Genomic DNA, 15,160 nt, shown 5'->3' on the forward strand with positions numbered 1-15,160 from the left:
TTAACATGCCTGATTAATAGCAAATTTGAGTTTTCATGACATCCAGAAGAAAAAGAAAGATGTAGGTCACAATAACCGTTTGATAATTTCCTTAAATTGTTCATGGAATCTCAATAGCACTGTGCTGAACATAAGATCTTCAAGATTATTTCCTATTATTAATCTATGATAAATCATCAATACTTAATGTTGATGTTTAGTTATGAAATCATATTTCCACAACTTCTCAAACAAATGAAACAATTAAGTCACAGCAATACCATCAAAATTTTCATTTGGTTACAACACTTGAATGAAACAAGGATTTCATTTTCACATACAAATCACGTAAACAAGATTCTATTTAGTACAACAGTTTAAAAAAATTAACTTTAGAGAATTTTTGCAATCAGAGAAAATCATATAAATTCTTTTAAGCTCTATAATTTTTTAAAAATACATATGGATTAATTTTACTCAAATAAACTGTATATTTCTTCCAACAACAAAAATTCATATTTTCTAGTGAATTAAGTCTGTAGTTAACAATGTACAATATTGTACATATAGCGACAAATTTTGGAAAAATACCTCCTGTGATTATTGTCTTTCGAACAATTCTCTGAAATCATCATCATATTAATAGAGACAACCAAAACTTATTCTAAATATAAAAGAAATACGGAGATTTAATCATCAATAGTTGTTGTACGGTAATCATCGCTTAAATCTCAAGGCAACCTCTTCGTAGAAGGATTTTTTTTATAGCATTATCTTTCGAAAAGTATGTTCAAATGTCAACAAAATTTGAGGAATCAAATTAACGATGCTTTCTGGATGCATATATTAAACCTATATGAAAAAACAAGCAGTACAGAATAAATTGATTAGTATAAATATAAAAGACACAAAGTTTGTTGACATTTTCATCTTGTACAGTGACTAACTAGAAAGCTCGAAACAGTTCTCACCGATTAAGGTAGAAATAGATATATCCAGTGCCGTCTCTGTTGAGTATTTTCTTTACTAACAGGTTCGATTTCGTCGTCATTACAGAATAACCAACATTTTGATGCATTACACCAAGCATCACATACATAGTGGCCTAAATGGAAATGTGATTCTCCTTTAAATTTCCTTTTTTTTTTGCTCTTGGCTTTTCTGTCTTGTCAAGTGTGAAGTCAAATTAGTTTGCAAAACTGAAGAAAATCAGAAATATAAGTCGAAACCAAATCCTTATATCAGTTTAACTTAAATAGGGAAAGATACTTTAAATATGTGTTTAAAGCTCTCAAAGATTCAAAATACCACTGTTTGTTTCTTTTCCCAAATAACTGATAACAGATACAAGTCGATATGACATCCGCGTGTTATCTTCCTTAAAACAATCTTATCATTTGTGCACATCATATAATGCATCTTTTGTGATTACACAGTACACATTTGTCAGTAGGAGAAAAAAACTCATTTATAAAACTTACATGAGAGCTGTATCAAAAAGACCCTCATCGCTATCGTCATGAACTTTTTCATCATAAATTAAAATATCCGGACTAAGAAAATACAGAGAGATTGCGATAGTGACATGATAAATTCCCATAAATTTTTTTTCTGATATGGAATCCTACTATAAAAATATAGTAAACTTCAGGACAATAAATCGTAATATTTTCATCACAAAAATTTATGGCTACTATTTTACTCGAAAAACCACTTGAAAAGCGTTGATTTTATAAACAAAGGAATTTACCTTTGGCTGAAAATATTCCTGCATAAAACTGGTATCACTGATATCAATTGAGCGGTTGAATATAACTTTGCTAAGGAAGATTTTATTCTAAATTTAACTTTTCATCATGATATGCCATGAAGCCTCACAAACTACTTAGTGTTGCTAAAAACTTCGTAAACAATTTGTAATTTTTCTCCTAAAAAATCAAGTAATATTAAAATTATAACACAGAAATTTTGGTTTGCACCGAAGGCACAAACACTGGAGAAAACAGACATTCTTCGGACTTCAGATAGACACCCTCCTTTTCACCAAAGCGATAATCTCAAATACTTATCTCTAAAAAATTTTAATACAAATCAACTGAAGAAATCCAAAAAAAGACTGATGAAGAAAAACATGAAAAATTATACCCTGCATCCAGAAAACTTGAAACCTAAACAAAAATCGGAAGAAATTTAAACTTCGTCATATTTCCTTATATCTATTATCATCACATCCTGAACGCTTAATCGAACATTTTCTTTCGGTTCGGAAATTTGTGAAGAAAGAATCTGGATTTAGTTTTCGTATTAAGGCAAATATATATATATATAATTTTTGAACTTCCAGAGCGCAAAATAAGCATAAACGGGTTTACAGTAGCTTACTTTCGTTATTATTAGCCGAGAACTTCGATCTGTAACAAAGCCATTGTTTCTTGTGAAAAACCCAAACATCAATAGAAAACATCGCTGCGAAAAGCATGAAGTTCCAATTCAGCTCCTATGCCAGTTTCTGCTAATATACTTATATGACAAGTCCAGCTGTCATTTGTCCAATTTTTTATAGCGATGAATTCATCTAGATGCTCCAACTCAAAGCTAATAACCTGCAACAAAAGAAATTATTAACTACTTCCAATTATCGGCCAATCTTCGAAACTAAAAATAAAGAACAAAAATATCATTTATTTTTTTTTCAGATCAAAACTAAAATTACAAAATCCTGCAGCACACAATAATCATTCTCAGCACCGGCAACTTAATATGCCAGTGACTAGAACAAGGAATTTCAGCTTCCTTTCATGTCTATCAAATGGAAAAGCTCATCTGCAACATCGATTTCGAGAACTGGAGACTGAGTCCTGAAATTTATTGCTAATCCAGCGCATTCAAATCGGTGAACCCATAAACCAGTCTGAATAGCCGTAGTGATATGGAAGCGATAGTAATAAGTGGTACATTAATTATGACATTAAGAAGCATAACCGTGCAATCATCGCACCAAGTATTGGTGTTAGGAAAATAGATTCCCTACTAAAGTTCAAAAACAGTGCTCAAAATTGAAACAGAAACTTACAACAAGTCGTTGGCAAATATTAAGCCAATATATTCATAAATCGTCCTTCACAATTCAGCGGCTTATAGGAATCGTTTGCCCTCCAAACTCGTTGAAAACTTCGTTCTTGAAAAACATTATCGAATGAGAAATAATTTTCCAGGTAATAATTTTGTAAACTTATCACTAATGAGTCTTTAACTGTTCACGGCTTGATTCACCGTTTACACTTGCTAAAATCAAAAGTATGAAAGATATTATCATTTTGAAATTTGGGTTTCAAACTCTACTTCACCACAGAAATTTTCAAACTCATTGCTTAGTGCGATAAGAGCCAACTGATTTCGCTTCAGTTCTCGCTATATTTGTGATTATCGTCTAGGAGATGGCATATCAAACTCACAAATTATCCGACATTCAATGTTGCTCAGATTTTCTCATAATTCTACCACATATTTAATTTGAATTCAAACTTACTCCATTTATACCTTGAAGATCGTCACTGATACTGTTCCCTTCCGATGATTCTTCGTCCGAGTTTCCAGTTACTTTTACATCAAAATCCATATTCGCAGCTGGCAGTGGTCTGACTAGCACTTTCGAATCCTTGTCATCATTTGGAGATTTAATTGATAAAGCATAACTAGTCTGCTGCGGTCGTGGAACATTTGTCTTCTTGAATCAAATTCGGACAAATATTAATTAATAAAGATTTAGGTGACATTATGGGATGCTCGGATTCTATTAAAAGAGAGGTGATGAGTGTTGTAACTGTCGTTTTGTAGAGTCTAGAGTCGAGTCCATTATCTGTTTTATAAGCAAAAAAAAAAAAAAATTTATTATTTAAAAATTTATAAAAAACTTTATAAAAAATTTATAAAAAACTTATAACATTTATGCAGGAACGACTCACATACCGAATTAAAGGATTATCAACTTGCAAGGAACCATGTGTAATACCAATCAATGGATTAGATAACTTGGATCGCTTTGCTATAGATTCCAACACAGAATCTAATGTGAGTTGGTCAAAGATTTCCTTAACTAAACAAAGATTTACAAGTAATTAGCAGGTGTTGCACGATTCCATATGGATTTCAGTTTTCTTTTTTGGCAAATTTTAAGGTCTGAATGTAAATTATAAGCATGCTAAAGTAAAAACTTGATTTATTCATAAATAAAAGAATAATGTAGAAAACGAACTACTTTCAACATCTGCTGAGTCAGCTTCTTGTTGATTTCTAACGATACTGAAAATTTAGGAAAAAAAATATTTCACCCTTTTTTAATAAGAGCCGATTATCTGTTTATATAACTGTTTCCTACTTTAACTTATCTTCTTACAAAGTTTATTATCGTCGTTCACGTTATGCTATCAGTAGAACTGGTCGAATTGATTTTTACTGTTTTCCCTCTTCACTTTTCTTCTTAATCCTTGAATTGTCATTGAGTGTTGTAACTGTCGTTTTGATTGTACGTCGTCGTTTTACCAGAATATTGTTTTTATCGTTGTCTTTCTCCACCTGTTGAATTTCTCTTCGTCGAAATTCACGTAGTTTAATACTCAACTTGGGTAATAAAACCTCAGTTGTTGTCGTCGATTGTTTTCCGCACTTCAAACTTGGGTAATTAAACCTGTTACTCGTTTGTCACCGTTAGTCACGAAAGATTATCCATCTATCAGTTAAAATGTCCTATGAACGTGTCGTCCTATTGGTGTCCTAAGAGCCAATCCCTCTTACTTATGCTCAATTATTTGAAACTTGATTCAAGATTTCATGTTTTCTGTCGGCAAATAGGTGCCTGGAAATTTTTAAACGCAAAAAAAAAATTCATTTCTTTTTCTTAAATCAATTTCGACAAGCTGACACGGTCTTTTTTACACTTCCATTTTAACCAAGATATCAGTCTATCATATGCTATCTGATTATTCAAGAATTGAAAACAAACTCTACATAATTTTAGAAAAAGTGAAACCACATTAGAGTGCTGAAATTAAACAGTGCAATGATCACAGCATATTTGCGGGTAATTTGAGCGAAACGGTTTAACTGATAACTTCTAAGTGATTTGATGACATACATATGAACATATCGAATATAAATTCTCGTCTGCGTGTTCCTCCACGTGAAACAAATAGTGATAATTTCCTCTAAATATTGGTGTAAAAGAAAGTTCAACGTTAAACCTTATTGATACATACTTTATATATTCATTACTACGTTTGCATCCAACTTTTAATTCTTGTGGCCACTTATTGTATGTTGTCTTTTATCAACTTTTTTTTTAACTCCTGTGCCACTGTGGTGACCAATATACACTTTCGCATATTGCCATCCACTCTTACGCAGCGGTTGCAATTACGCATTACTGTAATTGCATCTCTGTTTTAATTCTTGTGGATACTAATGCATCCACTGCCTATTAATATCCTCCACTTTATTTGCTGTACCTCTTTTTGAGAAAGTCTTACATTTGACAAATTTGGTTTCCATTCGTTTTTGCCGTTTCTAGCGTACGCAAAGATTGAGCAAGCGTTCCATCCAAATCATTGCTATGTTATTAATCATGCCTATAACATAATTTGGCTGAATCTGTAAATGAAAGAAAAAAAGGTGATATATAATTGTAGCATAGAAATTGTTTGAAATAATTCAACAAAAGTATATTCCAATTGAACAATTACCTGTAGCCTGTAGTAGCTATAGTAGCCCTTCGACTTCACCTTGAGTGTAGTAGTAACACTTATTAAGTATCTTGTTCTGGTCGTTATAATTCAACCTGCCTTATTACTTATTTTTCTCTAAATATCTCCTCTCTATTATTTATCATTTTAATCATCTGAGTTTTTATTATAATCGAACAATTTTACCTTCTCCATTGCACTTTTTTATCACCTTCACCTTGTACTGTATGATCTGCTGAGACGTTTATACGTTTCTTATCTTCAGCAAATCGTCCACTTAGCTGAGTCGATGATATATTTTTACAATGCGTACATTAAAAGAATTTCATTATCATAGTTATAAGTCAGAAGAAAAAGCGTGAAATATGTCTAGGTAACTGTCTATTTTCTTCAGGCGCTTTTTTCCAAAGTGTTTTTCTTCTTCAAGCGCTATTTTCCGAAATGTCTTGGAACTTTCCAGAATAGTGTAGCACAGTAGCTTAATCTACTTATGAAAACAAAATCATACCTCTATTATTCGTCCCAGGATTCTAGATTTAGGATGATTGCAGCGCAAATGTTACCAAATTACCGTAGGGAGAGGGAAGCAACAGTTCAAGAAACGCTAGCATTTTGCGCTGGATTTAGGGATAAGAGACGTGCGACTCGTAAGACTGCTAGAAAAATAGGCCCGTTTGTATCTAGTCCTGCAATCTCCCATAAAAGGCACGGAATTTTTAGGTAAAGCGCGAAATTTGAACCGTTGCCAGCAGCAACATTAACGTTTCCTCACAATGGCTACTGGCAGACCAGCTGCTGTTTTGTTGGCGAGGAGGTGGGGCAGTTTCGTGAGGGAAGTTCTTGCGGTAACTTTACTATCACTGATGTTATCTTTGAATGATTAACCTGACCTTTTCAGCTTGCTTACTCCAGATTTAAGTAGATAACGCCAAATGGCGCTAAAGGATTTTCTGACGAGGTAATTGGCTGGGAAACCTTATTTTATCATCCTCGATTTACTTACAATTATTTGCTAGCTTATGATAAAAAATTATCATTGAAAAGCAAAGTTTTTCAGGATATGTATCATGAAAAGAATGATGATTTTGAAGCTTAGTCAATTCAAAATTCAGGTTATCTTATCGTATTTTTTTCGAATTTCTTGATTCCTTTTTTGAATGTTAAATTAGATAATTTTGTCTTTTTTTTTTTTAACGTTCTTTCTTTACTTTCCAGCAGTGTTACAGCATGAAACAATTGCAATCATTATTATCTTTTGAGTTTCACTATAATAAAAAGAGTTATGATACTTGTACTGTAATAATGTTGCGGTCAAATTTTCACCAAGTTGTTATGCATAGATTTATTAGTAATATCAGCGGTATTCATGATTTTTCATCCCGATTTTATTTAAGCTGGCTAATTGCATATGAATTTTGAGGTACTCTATGGGTCGGCGGACACGTTTCTCTTCCGAAGGACAGGTATTTAGACAGTGAATGAAAAGCGACGAAAAATTGTTTTTGCAGTTGGCGCTTAGTAAGTCTTACGAATAGAATCAACACTACCAAGATTTTAAGAGTATTCTGGAATTCATTTCATTCTATAGATTCACCAAATGTACCCATACATTGCAGGTTACATCTTTTAAAACCATCTCAAACTTCCCTTGCATGGCACCTTCAGAGAATTGCATGATATCCTGTGTTAATGATCTCAATAAAACAACGTTTTTCATTGAATTTTAAGATTCAGAACGCATGATGAAAATGCATAAACTATTAGAAACTATATTATGCTTCGGTAAAGTTTCTGTTCCTTTTTTCTATTTCTGTTCCAAAAATTTTCATTTGTTAACATTGTAGGACATGATATGTGTATCTTCTTTATACCGGGCGTTAAAAATATCCAAATTATTCAGGGATATAATATGGCAATAGTTTGCAGATTATTTTCACTTCGTTCAAATATTTCTGATTAACACACAATTTATTTAATAATTTGCCTGTACAAATTTATCCGAATGATTTTTTTAACCAGATTACAATCAGTTCTCGATAGAAAACTTACCGGAATGTGGTCGAGATTTTTGGGACGAATTTGTGCAATAATGCTTTTCGTGATTTATTCTAGATTTTAGTAAAAAAATCTGCTAATCGAATTATACTTTTTCAAATATATTCGTTTATTATCAGTAATGTTAATTAAACAGTGTTGTGAATCTCTTCAATGCATCCCATGTATAGCTGTTTTTCTGGATGCATTTGCAGAACATATGCTAGATAATGACAATCAATTATTTGAAACTTGTTTCAAGATTTCATGTTTTCTGTCGGCAAATAGGCCGAACATACTATTACAGCAACTAAAAAATAAAAAGAGGGATTGTATATAGTGGATATAAGATCTTATTATTAACAAAGGATAAAGGGAAGGAGCTAACAAAGGAGTCAACCTAATAAACAACGTAGCGATGGGAAAAGCGTAATGGGATAATAAGCATACAAAAAAAGAAAAAAAAAAAATGGATATTTGATCTTAACAAAGAAGAATTCTCAGCGATATAAGCAGAGCAATTTCTCATTACAGAATTTACATTGGGTCGACGAGTTGAGGTATGGTGGTATTAGAGCGAGCTTAGGTCGTGTTAGAGGAAAACGGTTAGGAGCATGAGTAAGAGGGATTGGACCCAAGTTGAGTATTAAACTACGTGAATTTCGACGAAGAGAAATTCAACAGGTGGAGAAAGACAACGATAAAAACAATATTCTGGTAAAACGACGACGTACAATCAAAACGACAGTTACAACACTCAATGACAATTCAAGGATTAAGAAGAAAAGTGAAGAGGGAAAACAGTAAAAATCAATTCGACCAGTTCTACTGATAGCATAACGTGAACGACGATAATAAACTTTGTAAGAAGATAAGTTAAAGTAGGAAACAGTTATATAAACAGATAATCGGCTCTTATTAAAAAAGGGTGAAATATTTTTTTTCCTAAATTTTCAGTATCGTTAGAAATCAACAAGAAGCTGACTCAGCAGATGTTGAAAGTAGTTCGTTTTCTACATTATTCTTTTATTTATGAATAAATCAAGTTTTTACTTTAGCATGCTTATAATTTACATTCAGACCTTAAAATTTGCCAAAAAAGAAAACTGAAATCCATATGGAATCGTGCAACACCTGCTAATTACTTGTAAATCTTTGTTTAGTTAAGGAAATCTTTGACCAACTCACATTAGATTCTGTGTTGGAATCTATAGCAAAGCGATCCAAGTTATCTAATCCATTGATTGGTATTACACGTGGTTCCTTGCAAGTTGATAATCCTTTAATTCGGTATGTGAGTCGTTCCTGCATAAATTTTTCCTTTTTAATCTAATTTTAGATTCGTTGATTTTTTATTCTTTCCAGATCAACAAATTTCACCACGACGCGTGGAATAAATTTAGTAAGCCCTTATGAAGAAATATCAAAGTTTGAAGAGAAAGAAAACTTTCTAGTGATGTTTCCATGATCTGTAATGCAGTATGCCTTCATCATTGCTTTTTTGTTTTTTGAAACTTCTAAATGGACTATTTGATGCTTAAAACCAATGTAGGTGAAATTTCAAGAATACGTTATTGAGGTTATTTTGGGACAATCATTGAATAACTTGTGTTTTGATCTCTTGTAAATGCTTTATTATAGGATCGTCGTGGCAATGACCACATTAAAGCTTTGACAACTGATAATGTGGAGACATCTGGATATGTAAATGATAGTTTTATTCTTCTGCTTTTGTGTTCTTTTTTATCATTTTCTGGTAATTTAAAACATCAGTTGAATATTTTTGTTTTGCTATAGATTCGCGAATTTTGGTAGCACGTGTTATATGCTTTTCAAATGTTATTTTTGCAAAAGATCTTTTCAAAGTTTGTAAAATGGTCGAAGAACTTGGCTTGGATTTGGATGAAGAAATGCCGTTATGCTTGTTTGTATGCATTGCTTTCGTCTTTGATAACAATCTTGCAGTCACAAAGAGTTTGCTAGCAAATAGCTTTAACTGTTCTAATTTCTTTTTCTTCTCTTTATTTCTTACTTTTTGTTTCGTAAAAGAAACAAAAGAGCGGTTTCCATTGTAAGATCATTTGATTTGACGAATCGGAGTAAACAAAATATTCAGATTCAATACTTCTGTACTGAATTTCTGAAGCGAATATTTCCTATATAACATATATATATATATGGTATTAAGATTCTCTTTTGGATTAATGTAAACAATCCAAAAAGCACTGATAACAATTTCTTTTTTTACGTCTTTGCATCATTACTGCAGCAAATGTTAAAAAGCACGTAAATTCTAATTTACGGAATATCTTCTTTTTTTCTGTTCTCGTGAGTATAATAAATTGTTCAGAGCAGTTGCCAATCTTGCAAGCCAGCGTCACTGTACATCAAACAGTTTGAAGATGGCTTTTTTAGAAATGATCAAAGATATGTCAAATTTAGATTTCTGGAATGGTGAGCAACAGGTTATCCTTTAATTTGCACAAATTATTTTGAAATGATTATATTTGGATATTTTTATTTTCAGTTTCAAATCGTTTTGTTTAAATTTTTAATAACTGTTTGGTGGTTTTTCTACTTATTCTTATAAACAGAAGGGAAGATTTCCTAGTGTTATGTATATGCAGGCACGAAATGAATTGTTTTTTTACATGACAACATTTTTTATCTTGTACAGCTTGAGTTTGTCGACCAATTAAATGTAAATTTTTGTGGGAAATTTTCTTAATTGCAGGATGCACAAGAATTCCTTACAAACATTTTGAATATGATGCAAGAAGGATGTGACAAAATATTGCGTGAACAGCACAATATTGATTATCAGCAGGAAAGAAATAAATGAAATCCAATTACAGCAAATTTTGCATTTGTTATAGAATCTATGATAAGATGCAGGAGGTTCTTTTGATTTCTTTAATAGATCAGTGAGTTGTCATCTATGCCTTCAATATCCATCATCAGTTATAGTTGGCAATAAGCAAAATAAATATCTATTAAATATTGTTGATTCGGATCAATTATTCAAATGAGAAAATCAATTCAGATGTGAAGCAGTTACGAATAACAAAGAAGAAAGCATTATTTTACCGATTTCTATCCAAATGATGGACCAAAATGATTCCTGGTAAGTAAGTGTTTATTTCTCAAACATTTCTCCTCGATAAGATTAAAGTGAGAACGTCTTGTGGTAGTGTTTAAAAAAAGATTCACTCTTCAGGCAGATTTAAAAAAAAAAAAAAAAAAACATAAATTTTTTATCTTTAGATTATCAATTACAGTACAAGATTTGTTAAATGACAATTTATGATCTGAAGTAGTTGACAAGAAATGTGATTTATGCGGATGTAATAGTGCGAATAAAAGCCAGCAATTTACACGAATTCCGAGATAACTTTTTCACTTTCCTTAGTTAATGATAATAGTATTTAAATTTTGTCTTGTGCTTTCTTGCTAATTTTTACCAATTGTTTTCTGTATTAATTATTTTTACTAATGTTCTAAATGTACTAATTGTTAATTGTTTCAGATGTTTGAACATGTTTGTCAAACGTTATTCTTTCAACACAAGTGCAGCTGTAAAGCGCGACGATGAAATTGGAATTCTGCTTAAATCAAGATCTGGTCAGTGAATTAGAATCGTTTCCACCTTTGTCTTCTACTGCCAGGTAAGTATGCTATTTCTAGAAGCGTTTTTTTCTGAAGTGTTTCCAAGGTGATGAAAAATTGTTTAGAACTACAAGTTTCCGTTTAAGGAACGTCGATTTCGAGACTTCCAAGATGCTCAAAATAAGTCTTTTAAATTATGATAATAGAAATCGGGCAGAAGTTTTGTGTTGGATGTTATCAGAATAATGCAACTTAAAGGTGAGAAAAAAAAAACTGGAAGAGGAAAATTAGAAGCTCATGTTGAGTTTTAAAATGCTCGTTCTAAATGCATAAAATTTTCTCCGGTAATTTTTGGATTGTTTTTTCTATGTGATGAAATCTAACAAAATATATTATAATGATGCCATCAGTTGATTTTGGAAGGAAAAATAGGTTTAAAGGAGTTTTAAAAATGATTAGAGATAATTCCTGTAATATTTTACATTAAGAAAAAAGAAGTGCTACTTATTTTTGATCTTTTCTTTGCTTTAAAAAAGTGCAACTTTTATAACGTATCAGCGTTAGTATCGTAATCGTTCATCCATATTTTGATGATTAAGAAAATAGGTTAAATAGAATATCCGATGGATTTTCTCTTTTTGCAGGTTTACAAATAGTCGCTTAATGGATTTTGTTGTTGTAAGTTGTCCTTATTATCTCCTAAAATTTTTTTCAGTAACATTTGCAAGAATCTAAATTTCAATTAGCAATTATTTCACTGAAAATTGAACTGAATTTTATCACTTGAATGCTTGCCGGCTAATGTTATCATTTGCAACCATATTTGAAAGTGTATAAAATGTTCGCTTTATTTTTGTCATCATTATTTTCTTATTTATAATTGGTCATCATTATTTTTTCTTATTTATAATTTTTTTGCTTATTTTTGTCATCATTATTTTCTTATTTATAATTTTTTTTTTGCTGGAAGTTGTACGTCATCTTTTTTCTACAGACTGTCAAATTTTGACATGAACAACTACGTAGTATTAATATGATAGTTATCAGGACCAAACGTTTATTCTGTGTCGGCAAAATTTTATGTGCGCTCTTTCATTATGTTAACTTCGAACTAAGTGGTTATCAATGAAATTTTTTATTTTTAATTATATTAGCAATTTTTGCATTTATTAGACTAAAAGTATTCAATTTAGTCTCTCCTGTGTTTCAAACAAAACTGTCAAAGAAATTAAAAGTTGAAGAAAGGTTTTTTATGAAATTTTAAAACATTTTGTTATTCAACAGCATTTTTTTTTTAATTAGAATTGTCAAAAATATAGTCAGTTTCGTTTTGATGTGATAACTTATCGTATTTGTTTTATATTACATAAAATATCCATTGATAATCCATTTTTGATATAATGAAGCAAATACCATAAATTTACCATCGTTGCATTTTCTTTCTACGGACCGACAATAAGCATCATCTGGTATTGCTTTACATCTATTTGATTGCTGGACTATTCGTTTTGGTCATCATGATCATTCTCGATCACTATATCGTTCAATTAATATTTTAAGCATTTTTATGAATCATGATGTTGTGTATGGCTTATATCAAGTACAGCAAAATATTCGAGTTAATTAACTAATTAAAGTGTTAAATTTTTTTTCGTTTAGATTATCAAGAACTTTGTAAATCATTTTTAGGTTGTTAATTATAAGAGGATGTAATGCTTGCATAAATGAAAGCTGATGAATAGTTCAACCACTGATATTTAATGTCAGTGGTTGAAGAAATATTTAATTTAATTTATGCAGTAACATCTTTCTTTTAAGTTTATTTCATTCATTCATCATTCACTTCACTTGTTTAGACTTTTTTTCCTTTTTCGCTAAAGTAAGAAATTTTTTTTCCCATCCGAATACATGAAAAAAGCATTTAACATGCTTCTGCTAAGTTATTAAGTTTAAAAAGTTTGTTCGCACTATTCATCTAATAAAACCAAATTAGAATTTAGGTAGAAAAAAAGAACAAATTCAGAAGTGTCCCATTCACATTATGTGCTTGCTGAAAAAATATCTTTTTTAATGACATTTTTTCGATCAGTTCACTTATACTGAAATCAAAAATAAAAGTAATACAAGTTGGTAAATTTTGCATAAACTATATATAACGAATAACATGCATTAAAGTATGCATACATCAGTTAATTGAAAATTCCCGGTTTACCGATATTTTTCCTAACTTTCTAAGTTTACGTAACATTACGTTAATAGCAATAATGAAAATTGCAATAAGTAGAGTATTATCAACAATGATATTAATCTAAACGACATACGTGCCTTCAGTGATATTTATTCCTTATTATTTGTAAGAAATATCTTAAATGATATTCGTTCCCGATTATTCGTGCGAGATAAGCGTTACTTTTGTGATCATCTGATTGAACTAATAAGTTACTTTCGTGCATTATTTAGTTATATTACACAATTTTCTTCCAAATAAACAAATGGACACGTATACAAATATATATTTATATATTTTTTTCATCTCATTCAACGGAATTATAAACAGGTGTAACATTCCTGAAAGCTACTCCAATACAGCGCGTTTACTGAAAAAAAAAAAGTAAATGCATACGTTATTCCAAGGAAGTAAGCTGTAAACAGCAATTCTATTTCATTTATACCGGTTTTGTAAATACGGAAAAGGTCTTTTTTTTTTTTTTTTTTTTTTTTGTAAATAGGGAAAAAGATCTAGTTGATTAGTCACATGTTATTTTCCAAGATTTCTAGGTAAATATTTATCAATTGTGTAAGATTTTGAAGAATCACACTTGATCATACTTAATTATACAAATGTCCGTACAATAATTTTTCATTTTTAGTCTTCGTTTAAAAGAAAAAAGCTGATAAAATCTTTAGAAAATTTGATAAACCTGTCAACACTTAACTAATTGCAATTAGCTACTTTAATTACAAATTAATTAACCATTTTAATTAACTACGGAAAAAAAATCAGCTGCAAAATATTATCTTAAGTAATTTCATGCAATTTTTTGAATTATTTCATTTTATTTCAATAATTGTATGTTCTATTTGCACCAAACTTTTATCATTTCTAGAAGTACACTTGTCAAATTTTCAAATTTTCACGATTTATCTATTTCAATATTCATTTATTCTCTTTTCTTTCATTATTATTAATTATTTCCCACTAAATCTATGTTTAATCCTTTAAAAAAAAAAAAAGAAAAAAAGAACATATACTTTATTTTCCTAACGTATTTTTTGCTGGTATATACCGGGAATAATAATATAAATGATTCAGTGCTAGATATTGTTAGTTCATAGTTAAATAGTAATAGCACATTTAATATTTTATAATTTAAAACATGTTATGGTATAGTTTTAAGAGTTTATTTTATCACCAATATATTTTGCATTTCTCTTTCTTCTCGTAATGATGGATAAGGAAAATTTGTCTCGTTTCTAAAATAATAAAAAAAAAAGATTCTTTTCCAAAAAAAGTTTTTTTTGTAATTCCGATAAAAACGGATAAAGAAATTTTTCAAATTGAAAGAATTAAGAAGCAGAGAGTAGTAATATTTACATACATAGTATAATTAAGATAACAAAAATGAAGGAAATAATTAAATAAAATAAACAAGTAAGTAAACAAATTACAAATAATTCAATAAATGTTTAATTTGATTTTTTTTTTTTTCTATTAACAAAATTCATAATTTACAATTTCTAACTTTTTTTTCTTTCACCATCATATTAGTTAAAGCAAATATGAAGTGCATTTCAATGCATGC

The 15,160-nt window shown here is 30.3% G+C and overlaps 4 protein-coding genes across 5 annotated transcripts; 2 read left to right on the forward strand and 2 right to left on the reverse strand.

Annotated features, from left to right (window-relative positions):
- Window positions 1-579: 579 nt before the first annotated feature.
- Window positions 580-1,753, reverse strand: Bm80 (Uncharacterized protein; the record flags this gene model as incomplete). 2 transcript variants are annotated; one of them, XM_043074443.1, is made up of 5 exons in its annotated part: window positions 580-601; window positions 951-1,084; window positions 1,288-1,357; window positions 1,461-1,603; window positions 1,730-1,753. In XM_043074443.1, the coding sequence occupies 5 exons, from the start codon at window positions 1,751-1,753 to the stop codon at window positions 580-582; spliced, it is 393 nt and encodes a 130-aa protein (XP_042930377.1). The 2 variants fall into 2 exon arrangements, with proteins under 2 accessions (XP_042930377.1, XP_042930378.1); XM_043074444.1 differs by lacking the exons at window positions 580-601; window positions 1,461-1,603 and having other exon boundaries at window positions 954-1,084.
- Window positions 1,754-3,106: 1,353 nt separating this feature from the next.
- Window positions 3,107-4,246, reverse strand: Bm8600 (Uncharacterized protein; the record flags this gene model as incomplete). Its single annotated transcript, XM_043074445.1, has 4 exons — window positions 3,107-3,157; window positions 3,509-3,706; window positions 3,945-4,070; window positions 4,235-4,246. The coding sequence occupies 4 exons, from the start codon at window positions 4,244-4,246 to the stop codon at window positions 3,107-3,109; spliced, it is 387 nt and encodes a 128-aa protein (XP_042930379.1).
- A 2,403-nt stretch (window positions 4,247-6,649) lies between these two features.
- Bm8602 (Uncharacterized protein) lies at window positions 6,650-7,188 on the forward strand (the record flags this gene model as incomplete). Its single annotated transcript, XM_043074446.1, has 3 exons — window positions 6,650-6,675; window positions 6,775-6,829; window positions 7,138-7,188. 3 exons carry the CDS (start codon window positions 6,650-6,652, stop codon window positions 7,186-7,188), a joined length of 132 nt encoding a protein of 43 aa, XP_042930380.1.
- Window positions 7,189-7,456: 268 nt separating this feature from the next.
- Window positions 7,457-7,807, forward strand: Bm14800 (Uncharacterized protein; the record flags this gene model as incomplete). The annotated part of the gene is made up of 2 exons (XM_043074447.1): window positions 7,457-7,499; window positions 7,737-7,807. The coding sequence occupies 2 exons, from the start codon at window positions 7,457-7,459 to the stop codon at window positions 7,805-7,807; spliced, it is 114 nt and encodes a 37-aa protein (XP_042930381.1).
- Between the last annotated feature and the right edge of the window lie 7,353 nt (window positions 7,808-15,160).

Source organism: Brugia malayi (genome assembly GCF_000002995.4).
Source record: "Brugia malayi strain FR3 genome assembly, contig: Bm_v4_ChrX_scaffold_001, whole genome shotgun sequence".
Classification (NCBI taxonomy): domain Eukaryota; kingdom Metazoa; phylum Nematoda; class Chromadorea; order Rhabditida; family Onchocercidae; genus Brugia; species Brugia malayi.